General features: G+C 34.4%; 2 protein-coding genes across 2 annotated transcripts in view; both read left to right on the forward strand.

The window, feature by feature from the left end:
* The first annotated feature begins 2982 nt into the window (after nt 1-2982).
* On the forward strand, nt 2983-4953 carry LOC132178695 (B3 domain-containing transcription factor VRN1-like). The gene is made up of 3 exons (XM_059591207.1): nt 2983-3287; nt 4152-4538; nt 4633-4953. The coding sequence occupies exons 1-3, from the start codon at nt 3030-3032 to the stop codon at nt 4882-4884; spliced, it is 897 nt and encodes a 298-aa protein (XP_059447190.1). The 5' UTR covers nt 2983-3029; the 3' UTR covers nt 4885-4953.
* Nucleotides 4954-9255: 4302 nt separating this feature from the next.
* LOC132184085 (uncharacterized) overlaps nt 9256-12499 on the forward strand; it is a 5990-nt gene continuing 2746 nt past the window's right edge. The window contains exon 1 of the mRNA XM_059597576.1: nt 9256-9492. Within this exon, the coding sequence (XP_059453559.1) occupies nt 9397-9492 (96 nt within the window). The 5' untranslated portion in view covers nt 9256-9396. The remainder of the gene's footprint in view (nt 9493-12499) is intronic.

The following is a 12499-nucleotide window of genomic DNA, read 5'->3' on the forward strand; positions in this document are numbered from 1 at the left end:
TTTTTTAATTTTTTTGTCAAAAACATTTAAAAAAAAACAAAAAAAATCCCATCATGTCTATGTTTTTCAATATTAGTTTTGTTGGTAACATATCCTCGGAGAACATGAAGAATACTCTAAGTTACTCTCGGAATACATACATCTCGGGAGAACATGACAAATCAACATATCGAGGTTAGGTCTCGTGATTGGACACATCCCAGGACCAAGTTTCATCCACTACATTCAAGCCCTGGGACAAGCATGTCCCGAGATACTCAAACATTCGTCTTAACATGGAAGGTACAAGGGATCTTTATTCCTTAAATCTAAGAAGAGTGTTGTTGGGTCTCAACTCCTACATTTTTAGGACTGGATCTTATCCCGAAGAATTCATATTAGATTCCTACTCTCAGTACTCTGAGTTGAATTGGAGCAGGAAACACAATCTGGGTCCAATTGGAGTATGGACTCCTTCGAACGGCCCTAGATTTTGCAAAGCAAAATTAGATAACTTGCAGATAACCTCAAATGATTCGAATGAAAGAAATATCCAAATCAAAAGACGAAAGAAATACCCAAAATCCTTCGAACAGCCCTAATTTTTGCAAAGTAAAATTAAATAAAAATAAAACCTCAAATGATTCGGATGAAAAGCCTTCTTCTTCGCCGGTGGCCGGGAGCACTACAAAAAAATAATTTTTTCCTCACTAGAGTTTTCTAACGTGTCAGGGTGTTTGACACGTCAGAAAACTTTTCTGACGTGGCATTTTTTACGTGCGTTGAATGTCAAGTACATAGGGGTCAGTAAATTTTTTTTTTTTTTTTTTTTTTTTCCCTGATGTGTTACTGTTTAGCATGTTAGAATTTTCTGACGTGTTAATTTTGACACGTCAGGAAATTTCTGACGTGTCAAAATTGACACGTTAGGAAATTTAAAAAGTTAATTAAAAAATAATAATTTTTTTAAAATTTTTTCTGGAATTTTTTTTTTCAATTAAAAAATTTATTAATTTAAATTATTATTTTTTTTTGTAATTTCTCTGCAAAGAAAAGAAGCAGCTTTTCTCCAGTTGCTTTTTTTTTGCTCTCCCTAGAGAAAAAAGAGGCCTCGTTTTTTTCTCTTCTCCCTTTTCGTTTCTCTGCTTCTTTTCTCCAGCTCTCCCTCTTCTTTTCTCTTCTCCCTCTTTGTTTCTCTGCTTCTTTTCTCCAGCTCTCCCTTTTCTCATTTTTTCTCACTGTTTCTCTCTTCTTTTCTCAATTTTCAAAAACCCAAACCCAAACCGAAAAAATCTTCAAAAAATCAAAAACCCAAATCAATAAATCAATCTGAAAAATCAAAAACCCAAACGTCAAACCCAAAATCTTCAAAAACCCAAAAAATCTTCTTATCTTATCTTCTTCTTCTTCTTCTTTTCTTCAATCAGCTGGTTCTCTTATTTTTCTTTTCACCTTTTCTTTTTCTTCTTCCACTAGAGAGGGAGCTGCCGTGCAGAGAAGAGGGAGATTGAGAGAGGAGAGAGGGAGAGTGTGGGTAAATAAATGAAGAGGAAAAGAATAAATAATAAGAGGAGGGAAAAAAGTTGAAAATTCTGCTCAATTTTTTACTGACATGCCAATATAAACACGTCAGAAATTTCTGACGTACTAATTTTATTCTGACGTGGTAAAAATTATGTACTGTTTGTCACGTCAGAAAATTGTAATTTTTTTGTAGTGGAGGCTTGTGCCGGAGTGAGAGAGAGAGACAAGAGCAAGCCTCGTTCTTCTTCACCGATGGACGAAATCCTTGCGCCGGAGTGAGAGAGACAAGAGCGAGGGAGGGAGAGCTTCGCTGGTGGTTGAAGACCTCGCCAGAGTGAGAGAGAGAGGGTGAGCGAGGGAGGGAGAGCAGCGGGAGAGGGAGAGTTAGGTCCGTTTGGGATTGCGATTTCAATAAGTGCGATTTTAAAAATTGCGTTTTTAAAAATTGTGTTTTTAAAATTGCAAAGGCGTTTGGCAAAACATGTTAAAAAGTTTTTTTTTTTTTTTTTTATCAAATATTTGTTATGCGAAATCATGTTTTTTTGTTTAAATTCCCACATTTTTAAATAAGTACCCATAACTTGCTTATAGAAATCACATTTTTTTTTCCTATTTTAAATTAAGTGCTTTTTAAATCACAATGTCAAACACCTTACATTTTGTTATATCTTTTAAAAATGGACCCTTAAGGTGTGTTTGAGATTGCAGTTTCAATAAGTGCGATTTTTTTTAAAAAAAAATTACATTTTTGAAATCGCTACATTTTAAAATCGTAAAGACATTTAGTAAAACATGTTAAAAAATACTTTACTTTTTTTTATCAAATATTTGTTATGCGAAATTGTGATTTTGGTTTAAATTCGCGCCATTCAAATAAGCACCCCCTAACTTATAGAAATCACAGATTTTTTTTTTTCTCTCTATTTTAAATTAAGTGCTTTTTAAATTGTAATACCAAGCTACTGAAGTTTTGCAATATCTTTTAAAAACGCAAATTATTCTTATGAAATCGCAATTTTAAACACATCCTAATAGGTTTCAAAATTTTTTGGGGATTTGGGGATAACACGAATATTAGGTTTCTGATTTTTTAAAAAAAACAAAAAAAAACAAAAAAAAAAAGCCACGTAAGAGATAAGTTGGGCACATGACTCTTATCATTTTTCTTTGTTTTAAGCCGGATCCATGAAGTAAGTCCATAATTGCGTCTGCGGCAGATGCTTTAAAAGGGTACTGTTGCATGCGTATAGAATGAACAGAGGGTTACTTGCATGAGAGTGGCTCTAAAAGCTTGTCTACCCACGTGAAGCTTACCACCCATCTCCCATGTCTGCACCATATCAGTAACATCACCTGAAAATAATCTGTTCACGGTCTCTATTGACCACTTTCACGGTAAATGTTTTCACAAAAAATTCGTACAAAACTCAAAATTGATTTCACTTTATACTTCGTTAAAACACTTTTCAATCAAAAACACCCTAATTGTCTTCTACGTACGGATAAATTATATGTAGAAACCATCCATGGACAGAAAGAGTATAACAAAACACACAGGTTTTTATCCGTGGACGGTGGATCGATATGAAAGGCAGCAGCACCCACTCAAATCAGCCAACCGCACTTTTTTCTTAACTATGGCAGGGAATAGATCAAGGACTCGCCGGACTCCAGTGGTGCCCAACCGGAGCTATGATCTCCGGCTGTCTACTTCTATGGGGGGAAGGAAACCCTCGCACTTCTTCAACATCATACTCCCCTCTACCGTTCACGAAAACAAATTGGTAATGCCTTCTCCCTAGCTACCTTGCTTGCTTGTTTGTGATTATTCTGATGCATGCCGTTTAAAAATGGGATGGAGATAGATGATTTTGTATATTATCTAAATTAACTCATATATTTGCCACTAAAAAATAATTTTAACATGTCAAAGTTGTAAAGTTGTCATTTTTATTTCTTAAATCTTATTCCAGTAAGAACCCAATAACTCAGTAGTGATCATCCAACACAACAGCATCTGAGCCTGTCATTCTAGGTTGTGTCCAACCGGTTTTAGGAAACCAAAACCCACAATCAATGTAAGCCAAGTAAAATAATTATTCCGACATATTTATCACTAAGATAATAATTAGTGATTGGGTTTGGGTGCAAAGCGTTTTGGACCTTTCTAAGAATTTATGGTTGAAGACTTGAAGTGAGCATAATGGTTAAAGGCAGGGAGGTAAAGTGAGCGAAGGATTTAATGACTAATCTTGTCTACCAAATAAATAAGCATTAATAAACAAAATGGAGGGAAATTAAAGAATGATTGTGCTGTCACTAGGAAGTTTATGGTCTCACACTCCCTTAGCTAATTAACGATTTCTTGGCGAAAATGTTGATTTTTATTCAAAGTCAATATCTTTTGTTTTTTGTTTGCAACACATTGGTATTGAAATTCATCTGTTGACGAGATATTTTGGGGAATGTGATGAGTCCTACCAAAAAAACTCATAATAGGGCCGGGAAAAACCAGAACTTGGAACCTTTAAACAAAGCATTTGAAGTTAGTGGTGTATGCATGCGGCACTAATCTGCATCACATGCATGTTTCCTCGATTCTATTTGACATTGTAATTAAGACAATAAACTTATTTTGGTGGCTGCAGATGATCCCGGTAAAGTTTGTAATGGAATTTGGGGATGAACTGTCTGATGTTGCTACACTCACTGTTCCCAATGGTCATTTTTGGCAAGTGGGGTTGGAGAAAGGCAACAACGAGATTTGGTTTGATGATGGTTGGAAGGAGTTTATGGAATACCATTCTATTGATTATGGCTACTTTTTAGTGTTCAGGTATGAAGGAAATTCAAAATTCCATGTTCTTGTACTCGATTGTACTGCAACTGAAATTGAGTATCCATTGAGCAAGGATTGTAACAAGAATGTTACATCCAGCCGAGAGAGAGCAATCCAAGCAGCAAAAATGTTGAAGCCTGCAAGTCCTTCATTCATGAGCATCTTGCGGCCCTATCAGATAGAAAAAGCTACTTTGGTGAGCCTTTCTAATTCTACATGATGTGATCATGTTTTTCAAATCTCTCTTTGAATGTAATCATTATTGGTTGCAATCCTTGTTTCTTGTGCAGTATGTGCCTGTTGGATTTGCTATCGAGCATCTTACTGGGGATGATCAGTTTGTCAAGCTTCAGACTACTGACGGAAAACAATGGGATTCCTGGTGCTATTGCCATACAGTTTCAAGTAAAGCAAAGAATATAGGGTGGGCTCAGTTTTGCAGGGACAATGATTTAGCAGCAGGAGATGTGTGTGTCTTTGAGCTGATCAAGATGAACCCTGTTGTGCTTAACGTCTCAATATTTCGCCTGGCTGACTATTGACTAAGCAGTGAACTAAATATGTCTGACTTATAAGATAACTCGTCTAAACTCAGGATCTGGTGATATTAATTGTTTCATGTCTGGTCTTTTTATGTACTTATTTATTTTCCTTCAAATGCTGATTCTTGAAGTCTTTCATATCATCAGTGTGTTGGACAATGGAATTTTCTGCAGTTACCCTCAATCGTAGAAAATTTTGCAGCAATTTGAGAGACAAAATTGAACAATTAATGGACACTTTGGTGGGTACCAAAAGAATTTCAGTAGGAAGAATATTGGTTGGTATTTTGCAGGTGAAGTTGTGGGGAGATAAGTATAAACTTTTGAGGTTATATAATTAAGCATCATGTTCACTGATGAAGAGGGAGGATGATGTGCTGAAAGTTTCAATATTTCAAGTGGCTGATATGCAGGAGAAGCAAACTAAGCTGTTTGGCGGTACCTAGCTAGTACTTTGTGGCAATTCTGAATTTTAGTCTTGACATGTTCCTACATTCAAAGTGAAACTATATATTATTGGACGACCAATCAAATAATGGGATGATGTAGAAATCAATATATCTTGTTCTGGCAGAGGCATGCAAGCTTTTCAATACGTCTAACCAAGTTGTGACGGGAGAGTTCACCAATTTAATGAAGAGAAATGATTCGGTTTTCTTCTTATTCTTTCAATTTTCAAAATTACTTAGATTTTAAAAATTGAAATGATGGAAGAATTATTGAGGAAGGATGTATAGCACGTCTCTTTAATAAATTAAAGTGAATGATGAAGTTAAAGAATGTAAGAAACTCTGTAAACCATTTTATAAAAAGCAAATAATATTTTGGTAGGATAATAACAATAAACAGAACTTTACTTCTTATTTGACCAAAAATAAAGTAAATGACGACAAGTAATAAATGAAGCTTGCTTTAATCAAAAAGTAGTTTTCTTTAAAGTAAATATCTTGTAAGAAAAGTTATCTCTACAAGAAGTAGAGATTCCTTTTTCTTTGTCTTTGTGCCTTTCATTTCTCTATCAAAGAGTAACAACTCCTCCTTTGTGAGGACAATATTTTATATTTTTTTTTGGATGAACTTAACTTGAAAAGTTTTCTAGAGTGTTTAGCCCATTCAAGGTCCCATATCTACCATTCCAAACCTCCTATTTGAATCCATTAACATAATTTGAGTTAAGTGATAGGTCCAATATGTTCTATCAAAACTTCTCAAGAAAATTTCTCATATATTAATCTCCTTACCGAGCGATACTAGCAGTTTTTAAGTTGCATTTCTTATACTAAAATTTTTGGTTCTGTCCTTGAACACAAGCGTCTTAGCTTGTTGGTAAGTTCAGCATCTTCTACTTATTAATTATTTCTTCGAAGGAACTAGGTGAAAAACTTTAGCAAAACCATCATTGTCTCATCTTGACAACCTTGGACGACAATAGACATTCCATCATTATAAGGGAAAGGGGATTGATGAGAATGAACTAGTTCAAAACACAAGGAAAAATACAGTAATTTACTGTATATCAGAAAATAAGGTCAACCATTACTTTATTAATTTAAATTTAAATTAATCCTTTCAAAAAAAAAAATTAAAATAAAATAATCTATACTATTGTAGACAACAGACATAAATAGATAACAATTACTACGTACCAAGACTTTAACAATATAAAGAGTGTTTTATTCGATTACTATTGTTTACTCTGTTCTCTTGACAAGATTAAATAATCCCATAATTTAAAATTACTTTAGGGATAGGATGGACCCTGGATAGGATTTGATCCTTGGTGCGTATTGGATATATGAAAATTAAAGTTGACTTATAACCTTAAGGTTTTTAATTAAATAAATACAAAGTGCTTAACAGGGTTAACATGAAGCCATAGATGTACATGTTAAAGTGAAATTACTATAGCCTCCTACGTTTAAACCCCCGTTTCCTGTCACATCCATGTATAATTTTCTATCATGGAGTTTGAGCTTTGACGGAGTTAAGTCTATTCGGACACATAATAAACAATAATATATGTTTTTTTTTTGTTTTTTTTTTTTTTTATCAAAAACGTTTTTAAAAAAAAAAACTAAAAAAATCCCATCTTGTCTATGTTTTTCGATATTAGTTTTGTTGGTAACATATGATCGGAGAACATGAAGAGTACTCTAAGTTACTCTCGGAATCATCTCAGGAGAACATGACAAATCAACATATCGATGTTAGGTTTCGGGATTGGACACATCTCGAGACCAAGTTTCATCCACTACATTCAAGCCTGGGACAAGCATATCCCAAGATACTCAGACATTCATCTTAACACGGAAGGTACAAGGGATCTTTATTCCTTAAATCTAAGAAGAGTGTTGCTGAGTCTCAACCCTTGCATTTTCAGGACTGGATCTTATCTCGAAGAATTCATATTAGATTCCCACTCCGAGTTGAATTGGAGTAGAAAACACAATCCGGGTCCAATTAGCACTCATTGAAGAATTTAATTTAACAATCATACTTCCAAGTCATGTTGAAATACTTTCAAATCAAGTTGAAGTATGAGACATAATCCAAGTCTGACTTAATTTCTCCATCTATAAATAGGCACTTACACTATGTATAAACCTGATACTAAAATCTTGTGTTTTGAGAATACACTCTCTAAGAAATTGACTTAGGGTGCGTTTTTTAAAAAAATAATCTGCAATTTTAAACCAAATCGCAATTTTAGGGTGTTTGGGATTGCGATTTTAAAAACGCAAATTTTAAAATCGCAAAAAAATTTGCGATTTCCATAAGTTGATTAGAGGGTGCTTATTTAAAAAAGTGCGAATTTAATACAAAATCACGATTTCTATTAAAAAGATATTTTGTGCAATAGTTACATTTTGTTGAGCGGGAATGAAAAAAATATCAAGAATACCCATCTAAAATATATTAAAACCCTTCTTTTCTCTTTTTTTTTTTTTTTTTCTTCATCCTCTCTGTCTCGTTCATCCTTTCTCCGCCCTGTAGTAGTATGCGTCGCTCTTGTCCATCTCTTCGCCCCTCTACCAGGTAATAATCTCACCTTAATATTTTCTTTCTCTCCATATAACTCCATTGCTTTTGTAAAACTTTTCATTGTTTGGTGTTCGATGTTATTTTATGTGGTTTGTATGACTACCGTGCCTTTTTATATATGCGTTTATGTTCTTCGACCATTTCTACAGAGTAAAGTTGTGATTTTTTTTTTTTTCAAAATTTTATTTAGATTATCGTGCATGCATAGTGACCTGCAATCCATCATAGTATGCAGTGATAGATCACTGTACACGTACAGTAATGTGTGAGGCTTTTTATATATGCGTGTACAGTAACCGTGTGAGGCTTTTTCTTTAACTGTGCACTGCATAGTGATGTGCACAATGACGATTTTTTATGGCTTTTTTTTTTTTTTTTAAAGGTACTGTACAGTAACAATTTGTGATGAATTTTTATTTTTATTTTTATTTTTTAATGGGTATTGCACTCTAACAGTTTGTGATATTTTTTTAATGGGTAATAAACAGTGATAATTTGTGATTTTTTTAAAAAAAAATTCTCATTATTAGTTTAATTTGATGGATTGTTCTTTTATTTTTTTTATTATATGTCTGTTTGGAATATGTTTCAAGAAAAAAAAAATACAAAAACAAAAAACCATATAGAAACAAGTAATATAGCAATATATAATTGCCTAAGTAGAAAACCCAAAGTTAATGTCAAATTATAAGTCATACTTTTGTTTGCATAGGTGTGAAAAATGGAGTCTTATAGACAGTGTTAGTTATTTTATTGTTATAAAGAAATGTCCTTATTGGTAATTTGGTAATGAAATCGCAATTATATGCTAATGTTATCCAAACACTCAATTGATGAAAAAAATGTTTTTTAGCATGTTTTACAAAACGCATGTGCGATTTAAAAAAGTAACAATTTTGAAAATACAATTTTTAAAATCGCACTCCCAAACGAACCCTTAGCCATCAAAGACTCAGGCGAGTCTTATGATAAAAGGTAGAAAATTATTAAAGTTTGAATTTATATTTTGACTTGTATTATGAACAAATAATTATAATATATATAATTAAGTTAGGTGGTCCCAGAAAAACTAACCATATTGATAAGTTTGGTGGACTAAATCAGAAGTTGATGCAAAATGAGTATACATACCTTCTTACAATAAAACAAAACCTGTCGCTGGCGACGATGTTTACTGTACTGTCTCCGACCGGCGTTGCTAAAAAACAAGAATCGAAAGTAGTGTTTGAGTTATTATTATTCCTCAGTTGTCCTCACTGTTTCAGCCATATCACGATATTGCCACTCAGGAACATTTTTCGCTTTTACAAAGTTCTTCTGCCCTTGTGAATATCTTGATTCGCTTTGGACATAATAAGTGCACAACTCGACTTTGCTCAACAGAAGTTCACCAACTTTACTCCTCTCCTCTCAAACAAAGAGGCAACAAAATTTAGAATCTCGAGGGAGAGAGAGAGAGAGAGAAAGACGATGGAGAGAAAGACTGTGGTGATATGCAGTGTTGTGGGGTTCTTGGGGCTACTATCAGCTGCTACTGGATTTGGTGCAGAGGGTACTCGGATTAAGGTAAACAAAAATCGTATGTTTATGTGGGTTTTGCTTAAAGTTTTTATTTTTTCTTTTTGCTTATCCTTTGATGGGCTTGTTTTTGATTGTCGTTTTGTTCCTTTGTCTTCATAATCTTGCTCTTGTATGACCCTAGCCCTCTGATTTGTTGCTGAGAAAAACCTGGGGAAATGTTACAAAGTGAAAAAAGTAATCTTCCTTGCCGTTTCATTTTCTAGTAAATCTTTCAGCGGAGGGGGAACTTTGATGTGGGGAATATGAGGTTTATAACTTTATAGCTCCAATTTGTTTAATATATTCAATTTTTTTTTTTTTTTTTTGTTGAATAAGAAGTTTTATTCAAGCAACTGAAAAATCACATGAAAACCAGCTTAATGCTGCACACCTATGGCAATTCAACTAACAAGAACAAAACGTATCTAAGAAACATCAAAATACAGAAAAAAGATTCCTCCAAATAGTACAAAAGACTTTATTTTGAATAAAGTTTTGATTCTCTTGCTATTCTATATCTCACATGCATCATCACTCCCTGCAGTAAACTGATTTCACTTTTAACTTTCTCATTGTGGGGTCTTGTATTTCAATCTAACCAGATGTGGTAGATGTTAGCTGCTCAATCAAGCTTACGGAGTGCAGTCTTAAAGCCCTTACCTTTAAGCTTACGCACTTTTTATCCCAGCTTTGAACATGTTTACTAACCAAACATTTCTTTAATTTCTCTTTCGAAACTCTCCTGGTGAAAGAGCATTCAAAAATAGATGATCTCTAATTTCAAACTTGTTTATGTGAAAAGTGCATAACATGTCTCCAGTATAGCCTCAGTTTGCTTATCTCTTCCTCGTTGTAACTTTTTTTTTAACAGCTAACTAGCTAATAAATACATACTTAGGGATAATATTTGCAAACTGAAGAAGTTTCAACCAAATGAAGATAGGCAATTTAGCTGGAATTACCTCCCAACCATACTTCCCAGTAATTGAAGGAATCCAAATAATTGCATCTTGTCTGATCAGAACTTGGTGGAATTTTCTTTGAATCAACACCAAATCTTTGGATCTTGGTGGAGGCCAGAACCAATTACCATTCTGGAGAACGATAGAAGCCTTCACAAACATAGAGCTACCAAAATATACAAAATTTTGTGCCCAACTTTTTGATATGATGGTCATTTTGGGTGCCAATTATCGTGCCAAAGAATAATTGAATAACCTTCACCCACAATATGCTTGAGAAGAGGCCTAGCAATAGCTCTTAGTTCAAGTATTTTCCTCCAACCCCAAGAGCTCTCCCTTTTTCCTTAGACCCAAACTGCCCTCCTTTTTAGGTACACAAAGTAAATCCCATGCTACTTTAGCTCAAGAAGCTATGACATCAGTACCATTCCACAAATAAGAAACAAACTTGTGTTCAATTAACTTCATCACTCTTTTTTTGTTTTGGGACAAATGAATTTATATTAATAACAAACAAAGAATACAACACACTGCAGAATCCTGCTAGATCCCCCGATGCCATAAACGGCACCTTACAAAAGACTACAAATACCATTATAAACACTACAGAACCAAAAGCTAACAATCAGCCTACTATACTAGCAAAACAGCAGCCTCTATACAACTCTGCTACTACTAGCCAAACAACATTTACAATTCAGAAACCACAACAGTATCAACTTTACAATTCAAAAAAATCAACTCAAACATTCTAACCAAATTTCAAAAAACACAAGACAGCAACTTATCTGCACAAACATTTGAAACTGCACAGATCAATCTGTTGTCTCTACACTATGCCAAACAACAACTCTACACAGTACACAATCAGCTTCCATTGCAGCCTCAGCATCCACTCCCACCTCAAATAACAGCTCCTCTCACATGGAGGCCCATTCAGTAATACTGAAACAGTGCTGACCTTACATGTGAACAACAGAATAAATTTTAATATAATGGGGGTGACCAAGCCTACTGGCCTGTGATACTGTGTCATAAATCACCTCCTGAAAAACTTAATCTGTTAGGATGTAGGCCGACAAAGTTTTTTGACCTAAAAAACACTGATATAAAAGGAGCTTTCAAAAAAGTAAACAGAGAGGAGTAGCATTTGATGGCAAGAGGTATGGAAGTCTTGTTCATGAATGCAGAAAAAAGCATGTGTCGGTGGCAAGGACACAAATTAGGAAATTCTCCTTGGTACTTGTGTTTTATATTGTATGAGCTAACCGTTATTACCCAAGTTGTCTTCTCTTAGAAATCCACTGGTTTGTATTTAAACTCTTGCACACACAATTTAGATAACTGAATCTATTTTTTTTTTTCTTGATCTATGGATCTAACTGACAAGCGTAATTGTCTTATACTTTAAGGCTAGTACTGGAATGAATTCCATCCCTATCTTCCCTTTTATACCCTTAAGTTTCTGAAACTTCCTCCCCTTTTATCTTTAGCTTAAAACTAGAAAATCTCACACTAGTTGTTCTATTTACCACAGTTCTCTTTTTGAGACACTGTCTCTTAACCTTCAACTACCTGGGTTGTATTTTTGCTCACTCACTAAGCCAATGGCTAAGAAGTGGTCTCTCTTTGGAAGTGAAGAATTGTCATCCACAGCCCTTGAGTGTTTGCGGTGGCATGATTGAGTGGAGCATTTTTGCCAATGCACAGGGCATACTTTCTGGCCCAGCCAGCTTTCAAGATTTGGGCAGTTCGATAAAGTTGGAGTTGCAACTGGCCTTGTTATCAACGATGAGAAAGATAATTATATTTGTCTGAGAAATTGGAGAGTATGTCCTCTCCATAGTCCATTGTTCTCTTTCAGTTTCAGTTTGCTCTTTCTTCTGCCATCTAGTTTTTGAGATTCAAATGACAGTTATTCCCTCAAATTTCTTTCAGTTTCTGTTTGTTGTTCTGTTTTCCCACCCTCTTGTCTTTCGAGATGCCAAATGAGATTCATGCCCTCAAGTGGACTTCTAATTGAGGGCAACTATTATTAAAGATGAAACAGG

This window comes from Corylus avellana, chromosome ca1 (genome assembly GCF_901000735.1).
Source record: "Corylus avellana chromosome ca1, CavTom2PMs-1.0".
Taxonomy (NCBI): Eukaryota; Viridiplantae; Streptophyta; class Magnoliopsida; order Fagales; family Betulaceae; genus Corylus; species Corylus avellana.